Source organism: Canis aureus, chromosome 9 (genome assembly GCF_053574225.1).
Source record: "Canis aureus isolate CA01 chromosome 9, VMU_Caureus_v.1.0, whole genome shotgun sequence".
Taxonomy (NCBI): domain Eukaryota; kingdom Metazoa; phylum Chordata; class Mammalia; order Carnivora; family Canidae; genus Canis; species Canis aureus.
In genome coordinates this window covers 6,309,179-6,321,037 of record NC_135619.1, presented here as the reverse complement: position 1 = coordinate 6,321,037, position 11,859 = coordinate 6,309,179, and the positions used below count along the sequence as shown (strand labels likewise).

General features: G+C 39.0%; 1 protein-coding gene across 1 annotated transcript; it reads right to left on the bottom strand.

The window, feature by feature from the left end:
- Positions 1 to 3,319: 3,319 nt before the first annotated feature.
- Positions 3,320 to 4,249, bottom strand: OR6J1 (olfactory receptor family 6 subfamily J member 1). The gene has a single exon (XM_077908438.1). It carries the CDS (start codon positions 4,247 to 4,249, stop codon positions 3,320 to 3,322), a length of 930 nt encoding a protein of 309 aa, XP_077764564.1.
- Positions 4,250 to 11,859: the final 7,610 nt, after the last annotated feature.

Genomic DNA, 11,859 nt, shown 5'->3' with positions numbered 1-11,859 from the left:
TTCTGATGAATTCTACTAAACCTTTAAAGGATTAATACCAGTCTTTTTCAAACTCTTCCAAAAAGTGTAAAAGGAGGCACTGCCAAATTGATTTTACAAGGCCAGAATAATCCTGGTACCAAAGCCACTACAAGGACACTACAAGAAAAAAATATTACAGGCCAATATGCCTTATGAACATATTTGCAAAAATCCTCAAAAAAGTTAACAAACCAAATTCAATGGTACATTAAAAGGATCAGACAGTTTGCTCAAATGGGATTTATTCCAGGGATCCAAGATGGTTCAACATGTGCAAATCAATAAATGTGATATACTGCATTAACAAACTAAAGTATAAAAATTGATCTTCTCAATAGGTAGAGGAAAAGCATTTTCCTTCAGCATCCTCTCTCTTGAGTTCTCTGTCTCTTCTCTCAAATAAATAAAATCTTGTCTCTCTGGTACCTTTGGGAGGTACTACTTCTCAAAATGATTGATATCTACAACATGCCTTGTAGCTACTTGCTTTGCAGCTAGTAGACTTTTGTAGTACCCATACATATTTTTGTTTCCATCAGTTGGCTTGTACCAAGAATCAGTGGTTTGTTTCCAAGTCTTGATTGGATAATTAGATTTGTTATTATAATTACATATTTTTAAAAAAGATTTATTTATTTATTCATGAGAGACGGGGGGGGGGGGGCGGATGGTGCAGAGACACAGGCAGAGGGAGAAGCAGGCTCCATGCAGGGAGCCCAACATGGGACTCGATCTCGGGTCTCCAGGACCAGGCCCTGGGCCAAAGGCAGGCGCTAAACTGCTGAGCCACCCGGGCTGCCCTATAATTACATATTTTAACTAAATAAAGATAAAGTAATGATATATGAGTATAAAAGCAAAGCTGTTTCTATGAAAACCAAGTTGATTCCTTTTGACAGATTCCATAAAGCCAGATAATGAAAAAACTTGGTTGACTGAGGTGTGGGCAAGAACCGTGAAGATTGGAAAACAAACAAAAAGCAAAAATTCTAGAATTCTGTTCTCAGATATTTTCCCAAACAACTGTGAAATTTTCATATTACTGAAACAAATCCTGAAAATTAGAGAGGATGCATAATGAATGTGCTTTAAACAAGAAAGACTACAATTCTTATGCTCATCCTCATAGAAAAAGATATTTATAGATTAATAAATGCATATTTGTTTTACCTTAATTTCAAATAAGTGCTTAAGGTGCATATCACTTTTAAATCGTTCTTCTGCTTTAACTTCCTCCTCTCCCCCAAATAACCAAGTACTAGTCCTAATCTCTCTGAAAGGAAAGTTTCTACCTGGTTAGCCAATAGTCTTAGCATCATTTATTGACTTGAATTTCTTTTCTTTACAGATTAGAAAGTCTACTTAATCATCTATTAGATCCTTATGTGTACTGCATTATCTTTCCAGATTACCTATCCAGTTCCATTGTTCTATTTGTTAGTTCTTGACTTAGTGTTTTAATACTTGATATTGTATTTTTTAAAGATTTTACTTATTTATTTGAGATAGAGTGAGTGAGAGAGAGCACCAGCTGGGAGGAAAGACAGAGGGAGAGGGAGAAGCAGGCTTCCCACCAAGCAGGGAGCCCCACGTGGGACCTGATCTCAGGATCCTGAGCCGAAGGCAGATGGCCAACTGACTGAGCCACACAGGTGTCCCTCAATATCTGATACTTTCTTTTTTTTTTAAATTTATTTATTTATTTATTTTTTAAGATTTTATTTATTTATTCATAGAGACAGAGAGAGAGAGAGAGAGGCAGAGACACAGGCAGAGACAGAAGCAGGCTCTATGCAGAGAGCCCGAGGTGGAACTCGATCCAGGGTCTCCAGGATCACACCTTGGGCTGCAGGCGGCGCTAAACCCCTGCACCACCGGGGCTGCCCTGATACTTTCTTTAGTTTGTTTTTTGGATATTCCAGCTCATTAATCTTTCCATATATGTCTTATTTCTGAAGTTTATCATCAATAGGTTTTTGTTGAGGATCTTTTTATAAATGAAAAGTTCTAGTAAAGAAGGTATATTTTTAGTCATTATAATTTTAAAAAAGATTTTATTTATTTATTCATGAGAGGCACACAGAGAGAGGCAGAGACACAGCCAGAGGGAGAAGCAAGCTCCCTGTGGGGATCCTGATGTGGGACTTGATCCCGAGACCCAGGGATCATTCCCTGAGCCGAAGATAGACTGAACTACTCAGGTGTCCCTCATTATAATTTTTTTAAAAAGATTTTATTAATTTATTTGAGAGAGAGAGAGAGAGAGAGAGAGAGCAAGAGAGCACAAGGAAGGGGAACAGCAGAGAGAGAGGAAGAAGCAGGTTCCCCAGTGAGCAGGAAGCCTACTTAGAGCTTAATCCCAGGACTCTGGGATCATGACCTGAGCTGAAGGCAGATGCCTAACTGAGCCACCTAGGTGCCCTTTTCATTATAACTTTTTTTAAAAAGTATTTATTTATTTGAGAGAGCGGGAGAGAGTGTGTAAGCAGAGGGAGGGGTAGAGGAGAAAGGAAAGAATCTCAAGCAGACTCCACACTCAGTGCAGAGTCCAATGCAGGAATTGATCTCATGACCCTGAGATCATGAACAGAGCTGAAATCAAGAGTTGGGTGCTGAAACAACTAAGTCTCTGATTATCATTAAAACTTAAAAATGAGGCAAGACTAGGAAACTCAGATACAGCACAGGGTCAGAAGCATGAGTATACACCAACATAGTAGTACACTGAGCTTTCTGTACCCTTCATGAGCCAATAGTACATGTAAAAAACTACTTTAGAGGGGGATCTCTGGGTGGCTCAGCGGTTTAGCGCCTGCCTTCGGCCCAGGGCATGGTCCTGGAGTCCCAGGATTGAGTCCTGCATCAGGCTCCCTGCGTGGAGCCTGCTTCTCCCTCTGCCTGTGTCTCTGCCCAGCCCCCTCTGTGTGTCTCTCATGAATAAATAGTCTTAAAAAAAAAAAAGGAAAAAAAAAACCACTGTAGATTTGAACATATGCTAAAAACCGTCAAGAAGGAGATAGTTCATAGAGATCAGGACAGGACTGCATTTACAGGGTTTGAGGCAAGGATCCAACTTTATCCTCTTTCAGGGGTGCCTGGGTGGCTCAGTGGTTGAGCGTCTCCTTTGGCTCAGGTCGTGATCCTAGGGTCCTGGGACTGAGTCCCACGTCGGTCTCTCCATGAGGAGCCAGCAGCTCCCTCTTCCTATGTCTCTGCCCCTCTCTGTGTGTCTCTCATGAATAAATAAATAAAATCTTAAAAAACAAAAACTTTACCTTCTTTCAGGCACAGCTCATCCTTATGAAAGGAGCTTGCTCATTTGCTTCCTAAACACCTGCTTCACCTGTTTGTTCCTTAGGGTATAGATGAAGGGATTGAGCATTGGGGTCACCACGGTATTGAGCAAGGCTACCACCTTGTTTTTGTCCTCTCCCTCATTACCCTTCCCTGCCCGGATGTACATGAAGATGCAGCTGCCATAGAAGAGAGACACAACAATAATGTGAGAGGAGCAGGTTGAGAAGGCTTTCTGCCTTTCCTTGGCTGAAGGGATGCGCAGGATGCTGTGGAGGATGTAGCCATAGCAGGTGGTTGTCACGGACAGAGTGCCCAGTAAACTGAAGTTGGCCACAATAAAGCCCAGAAGCTCTATCAGACTTGTGTCTGCACATATGAGCTCCAGGAGTGGAAAGTTGTCACAGAAGAAATGATTAATGACATTGGGGCCACAAAATGGCTGCTGAAAAGTGATGAAACTTGGAAAGATGATGAGAAGGAATCCTGCCATCCAGGAACAAATAACTAGCTGGACACAGACCCTTTTGCTCATGATGGTGGCATAACGCAAGGGGTTACATATGGCCACATACCTGTCAAAGGACATCGCTGCTAGTAGGAAGAACTCTGTAGTGCCCAGGAAGAAATAGAGGAAACTTTGTAGAAAACAGCCTGCTAGGGAAATGGTCTTGTTTCCAGTTAGGATGTTAGTCAGCATCTTGGGGAAGATGACCGAGGTGAACCAGATCTCCAGGACAGCAAAGTTGCAGAGGAAGTAGTACATGGGGGTGTGGAGGCACCTGTCCATGAGGGTGATGCTCACAATGAGGAGATTTCCTAGCAGAGTGACAAGATAGGTCAGGAGCAGTGCCAGGAAGATGAGCATCTGCAGCTCACAGGCCTCTGAAAGCCCTAGCAGGACAAACTCAGTGACAGTGGTGTGGTTTCTCATGGCTCCTCTGACGACTGCTGGGGTGGCCAATCAGATGTGCAGCATCAGGAATTGTAATGTTCTGGGGACCTGAAAGGAACTGAAAGGAAAAAGGGATGAATGATCTATTTTGAACTGAAGGAGTCCTTTATTTCTGTCGGGGAGGTATGACTTACTATTCAGGCTTATTTTGTAGAGCCCCTAGGGATTTCTGTCTCACGTTTGGTCCCGGGCATGTCTGTGTATTGGAGAAAATGGAGGTTTTCAGAGTGACCTAAGTAAGGCCCCAAAGCAAAAATGATCCTTGCTTACTTTTTATTTATTTTTATTTTTTTATTTTATTTATTTTTTTCCTTGCTTACTTTTTTTTTCTTGCTTACTTTTTTAACTAAATTTTTATTCTTGATACTGAACAAATCCTTTACCCTTAACATTATAATCTGTTTTCAATGCTTTTTATTCTTATGTTCATATTATGAACATTTTTATTCTTATGTTCATCTTATGGGCAGGACCAATATTGGGTCCTGCCCAAAAGCAGTTCATATCTGAGGGTAGTAAACATTTTTGCTTAACTTAGCCATTTGCTTCACAGATCCATATGCTCAGGTAAACTGATTTAGAATGCATAGAAGCTCTATTGCTTTTCAAGATTACCTGAAAATGTAATGCTTTTCACTAATATTTGGATTAATATATATAAAGAGAAACTATGAGACAAAAGCACAACTCTTACAAATAAAAAAAGAACAAGTCCAATAATGTGTTCGTAAATAAAAATTTCTAAGAGGCAGTTTGGTAGTCAAGGTTCTTAAGGATCTATTCTCAAATGGTATATCTGTGTTCTTCTCTTACAACATTTTCTTGTGGGCTCCAGATGCAATAGACTCTTTACAATTTCTTAGTTCTATTTTATGCACCTGTGCTTCTGTACATGGCAATCTTTCAACATGGAATTATCAGCTTTTCAAATCCTATTTATCCTTTAAGTCTCTCCTCAAAAAGGGCTATCATTTTTATGAAATCTCTTCTGAATGAATGATTCTTTCCTCTGTAGCCCTCATAATTTTATTATATCTCATTTGATTTTTATTGAATTTTATAGTTGTCTTTCATTTGTTGCTTATTGAATAAAAAAATTTCTTTACTTGTCAATTGACAGATGAATGGATATAGAAGATATGATATATACATACAATGGACTACTTACTACTCAACCATCAAAAAGAATGAAATCTTACCATTTGCAATGACAGATGGAACTAGAAGGTATTACTCTAAGTGAAATAAATCAATCAGAGAAGAACAATTATTCTCTGATCTCACTCATATGTGGAATTTAGGAAACAAAACAGGATTGTAGGGAAAGAGAGGAAAAAATAGGACAAAATCAGAGAGGGAGACAAACTATAAGGGACTCCTAATCATAGGAAACAAACTGAGGGTTGCTGGAGGGGAGGTGGGTGGGAGGATGGGGTAACTGGGTGATGAACATTAAGGAAGGCATGTGATATAATGAGCACTGGGTATTATATAAGTTTGATAAATCACTGACCTGTACCTCTGAAACTAATAATACACTATATGTTAATTCATTGAATTTATTTATTTATTTATTTATTTATTTTTAATTCATTGAATTTAAATAAAAACAAATTTATTAATTTATATTTTATACAGTCCTTAGAACAAGTTTCCTGAAATAATAAGCTTCAATAAACATTTCCTGAATGAGTGAATAACACCTCAAATGTCTGAGGGATGGATGTGGTGGTGTTTGATACAGAAGAAGCTGAGGACATGTCATTTATGTAGTACTTCCTAGGGGACAGCAAACTTGCAGAGACGTATGTCAAGTAGTCTTAAATTGACCTATGTGAAGAGAGTTTACTTTTTCTTCAGGAGAAAGTGGAAGTGTCTCCCCACATTCTTTAAAGTAACTCTCTCCATCTTTGAGACATTCTAGACTTTGAGCTAGTAAATAGCTCTGGGTGGGTCTGCCAAAATGCTCCTAGCAGCAAAACTCCCCAAACCTCAAAAAGGTTTCTCTTTAAAAGTCAGCATCCCCTAGAGGTGCCTGGCATGGCTCAGCCATGTATGATCTCAGGGTTGTGAGTTCAAGCCCTACATTGGATGTAGAGATTACTTAAATCTTTAGGGCCGCCTGGGTGGCTCAGTTGGTTAAGCATCTGCCTTTGGCTCAGATCATGACCTCAGGGTCCTGGGATCAAGCCTCAAGTCGGGCTTCATGCTCAACAAGGAGTCTGCTTCTCTCTGCCTCTCCTCCTCCCACTTGTGCTCTCCCTATCTCTCAAAAAAAAAAAAAAAACTTTTTAAAAATTAAAAAAACAAATTTAAAAAAATTTAAAAAATTAAAAATCTTCAAAAAAAAGTCAACATTTCTGGAAGTTTCCTTCCTTAAAAATTGCCAGCTACAGCCTATATGCTTGATGAATGAAGGGGAGACTTTCCTGGCAGCCTGAGAGTCTGGACATGCCTCACTGTCTATCTAGACCATTTACTATTTTAAAAGTCAGTTATGCAATGCCCAGTGGGAAAGTCTGTGGATACCCTGGAGGTTTGTCTTGCTATGCTGGAATTGCATGGTCTCTGGACAGTTCTGGTTTGTTTAGAAGGAGGGTGAAATCTTCTCCTTTGGAGGAAAAGCATTAAAAGTTTTACCAAGGGCACCTGGGTGGCTCAGTCGGGTAAGTGTCTGCCTTTGGCTCGGGTCATGACCTCAGGGTTCTGGGATCAAGCCCCACTTAGGGCTCCTTGTTTAGCAGGGAGCCTGCTTCTCCTTCTCCTTCTAACTGCAGGTCCCCCAGCTTGTGCTCCTCTCTTTGTCAAATAAATGAAAAAAAATATATATATATTTTAAAAAATATATTTTTAAAAAGGTTCACCCAAACTCAATACCATCTGGAGCTTTGGCTTTTCCAAGGGCCAGTTACCTAGTGTACGAGGTGGGATAAGCAAAGTTCCTCAATGTGAGTGTGCAACTGAATGAATAAACATTGGTTTGCCTGGCTTTGCCCTGAATGGTGGGGCTAAAGTTATACCATGTGTATGTTTAATGTGCCAATCTTATAAATGAATATAAAAATAAAGTGCATGGAATGGGAGGGTTGAAGAAGCCACTTCATCCTCTATAGTGCCATCCTCTATAGTGCCAAGGTGGAGATTACCCCACAGGCCCAGGTCAGGTATCTAGCAGCCCTCTGGGGAGTCCAAATCAGGCCACGCCAAGTACACTACTCACAGGATTGCAGAAGATACCTGGTTCTCATGGGTATTTCTTGAGGTTGCAGTATTGTCTATGGCTCTAATACTACAATGCTGTTGGTGTGAGATCTTCATCTCTGATGAATTTGATGGCGTTCTCTAAGAACATCTATTTTTTCCCAAAGCATCCTGAATGGTCAGCTTTCATTCCCTGGGTAGGAGAATGGTTTCCTTGAACTTTATCTTTCAGGTCACAGGATCTGAGGAGCACAGAATGTTAAAATCTTCCATTTTCAGCAAGCCCATCCTGGGGGAAGCCTTGGAAAAATAATTATCATTTGATGCATTCTTCCTTCAGCCTCCTCTTGGACTAACAGGGGTGATTTTGACTGGTAGAGACTTAAATTACATCCTCACATTGGCCCAGTCTCTATCAGATGATATTTCTTCTGTGGACAACGGGGCTCTAGGGAAGAGTGGGTGAACTATTCCTGGAACAAACACATCTCTTTGTGGAGGTGACATCAGAGTTGACAGATTTGGGTTGCATGTTTGTTTTCCTAAGGGATCTAGTTTTCTCCAAAGTTTTATGGAGCTTGGGATCCCCAGATAACTAGTATAATGAGTCTCACTCAGCCTCTTCCCAGCTCTCTTGGCTGTTACTTACTACGCTTTGCAAACAAAAGTTTCTGTTGTTTGTTAAGATCAGGAATAGCCATTATTTTTAGCAAAGTAATATATCTAATTATGTCTCTGAAATTGGGAGCTCCTGTCTAATATTAAGCAGTCTTATTGTTATGGGGATGTAAGGAGTCAACAGAAGTAATATAGAACCTTGGTTAATCCTATCCTGACTCCTACCTTACTGGGGCTGGGAGATGGTGGAGATGGGGTCCTGGGGTGAGAGGAGGAACAACAAAGAAGGAAATGAAAATGTTACAATTAAAAATTTTCCCAGCTTTATTGAGGTATAATTGACAAATAAATTGATATCTATTTGAAGTGTACAATGTGATGATTTGATCTGCCATACAGTGTGAAATGATTACTATAATGAGGTTAATTAATATGTCCATCACCTCACAGAATTACCATTTGTGTGTTGATAACACTTAAGATTTTACCACATTGCAATACACAAGTGTATCAAATCAGTATGTTGTACATATTAAACTTGCACAATGTTACAATATGTCAATTATATATATATATTTAAAGATTTTATTTATTTATTTATTTTATTTTATTTATTTTATTTATTTATTTATTTATTTATTTATTTATTTATTTATTTATTTATTTATTTATTCATGAGAGACACACACAGAGAGAGAGGCAAAGACATATGCAGATGGAGAAGCAGGCTCCATGCAGGGAGCCCGATGTGGGACTCGATCCCAGGACTCCAGGTACATACCCTGGGCTGAAGGCAGCGCTAAACTGCTGAGCCACCCGGGCTACCCATATGTCAATTATATTTGAATAAAAACTTTTCAGTTTGGGGAAGGATGATTTATTCTTTTTTTTTTTTTTTTAAAGATTTTACTTATTTATTCATGAGAGACACAGAGACAGAGGCAGAGACACAGGCAGAGGGAGAAGCAGGCTCCATGCAGGAGCCTGACGTGGGACTGGATCCCGGGTCTCCAGGATCACACCCTGGCTGAAGGCGCCGCTAAACTGCTGAACCATCCAGGCTGCCATTTTTTTTATTATTTAATTTTTAAAATTTTTTATTTATTTATTTTGTTTATTCTTTTAGCATATTTTGAGTGTACAATGTAGTATTATTAACTAGGGACGCCGTGCTGTACAGTATATCCCCAGAACTTATTCATCTTATGGTTAGAAGTTTGTACCCTTTGACCAATATCTCCCCGTTTCCTCCACTCCCCAGTCCCTGGCAACCACCATTCTGCTCTGTTTCTGTGAATTTGACTTTTTATTTGTTTGTTTAGATTCAACATATAAATGATACTATATAATATTTGTCTTTGTCTGGGTTTTTCATTTAGCATAATGTCCTCCAATTTCATCCATGTTGTCGTGAATGGCAGGATTTCCTTCTTTTTTATGGTTGAATTGTATTCCATGGTGTATATATATATATATATATATATACCACATCTTCTTTATCCATTCATCCATTGATGGACACTTGAATTGTTTCCAAATCTTAGCTATTGTGAGTAATGCTACAATGAACATGGGAATACAGATATCTCTTTGAGACATTGATTTCATTTCCTTTAGATGTATACCCCAAAGTGGGGCTGCTGGATCAAATGGTGGTTCTATTTTAACTTTTAAAGGAATTTCTATACAGTTTTCTTTTTCCTGTTTTAAAATTATTTATTTATTTATATTTATTTATTTATTTATTTATTTATTTATTTATTTATTTGAGAGAGAGAGAGAGAGAGAGAGATTACAAGCAGGAGAAGCAGCAGAGGGAGAGGAGGTAGGCTCCCCGTGGATCAAGGAGCTGGATGTAGGGCTTAGCCCAGGATCCTAAGCTCATGACCTGAGCTGAAGGCAGACACTTAACTGATTGAGCCACTCAGATGCCCCTGGGTTCTGTATTGTTAACATCCTCACCATGTTATTTCTTGTTTTTTCTATAAGAACCATTCTAATAGGTATGAAGTGATATATCATTATGATTTTGATTTGCATTTTCCTGATGATTAGTGATGTTGAGCACATTTTTATATACCTGTTGTCCATATCTTCTTTGGAAGAAATGTCTACTCAGATTCTTTGCCCATTTTTAATGTGTTTATTTGATTTGTTGCTATTGAGTTGATTTTTCATGAGCCCAGGTATCTCTCTTGAACTCCAGCATCATTTATCGAACTATCAACTGAAGATCTCAACTTGGATACCTTAAGACAAGTGAGTTAAAAGCACCTGGAGGAATACACCAGAGGCCAATAAAAGTGATACTTGTTGCAGGTTGTAGTTTGGGGTTGATAATAATAGGGTTGACAACAATTCATGACCATTTATCTTTTTATATACTAAAAAAAAAATGAACCAAGTGAATTTTTTAAAGTAAATGATTGGTGAATGGAAAAAATGTAAATGAATCAACTACTCTCTCCAATCTACTTCTGCCCAAACTTGCCATTATCGTGTATTCTTATTGATGTGAAATGGTATCATCATTTCCTTGGTCACCCAAGCCAGTATTTAGGGAGGTATCTTAGACTCTTCCCTCTCCTTTACCCTCTTAACCCAACTTGTGGAATTTTGCCCCCAAGATATCTTGTAAATGAATTTCCTTTCTCTTTTCATTCCTATTGACATTGCCTTCACATGGGCTCTTTTATCTGGATTTTAATACCTTTCTTACTTTAGTTCTTCATATTGTACTACAGTGATCTTTTAAAAACACAAAAGAGATTATAATATTTTCCAGCGTAAGATCATTCGATGTATGAGCATTGGGTATTATGCTATACTTTGGCAAATTGAACTTAAATAAAATTTTAAAAAATAATGAAATGTCTCTAGATAGCCTTCAGAGTAAAATGCAAGCTTCCCTGTACAGCACCTTTTTTTTTAATAAATATTTTATTTATTTATTCATGAGAGACACACAGAGAGAGAGAGAGAGAGAGAGGCAGAGACACAGGCAGAGGGAGAAGCAGGCTCCATGCAGGGAGCCCAACGTGGGACTCAATCCCAGGTCTCCAGGATCAGGCCCTGGGCTGAAGGTGGCGCTAAACCACTGAGCCACCTGGGCTGCCCCTGTGCAGCACCCTTTTGATCTTGGGTCTACCTAATGCTCCGCTCTCTTCTCCCATTCTTAAATAACACAAACTACCTGCCCTTTTGAAAATAATCTTGTTCTCTTTGGCTTCTGTGCCTTTGTATATGATCTCTTCCTACTTGAAATACCTTCCCAACATTGGTAAAAATCAAATCCAGTTTTCCATGGGGAAACTTTTCTGAGTAGTTCCTCCTTCCCCATGCCCAACCACATTCCTCTCATCTATAAATATAAATTCTGATATTGCACAAAATGCAGTATTATCACTGTTGGGTTTTCTCTCTGTATTTCCTGATTAGGTGTGAGTCGGGACAAATCCTGATATTAGGCACTGAATTGTGTTTTGCTTTGTATATCCAGCATCTAACACAGTACCCATGGAGAAGTATCCCATTTTTCAAATCTTATTTATTATGTCTTATGTGTATTTCTTATCCCTCTCAGCTACCTTATTCCTCCCATTTCCATAGGAGACTAGGAAAGAAATGTTATTGCAGAAGGCAGAGTAAAGCCTTTTCAAGTTTAAGACTTGGGGCCTAAGAAAAGCCTGATGAGTCCATGCATGGCTTCTTATTCCTGAGATTCTGCACCATAGGGGAGAGAGGAGACTGCTGGTGAAGAAAGCATAGCT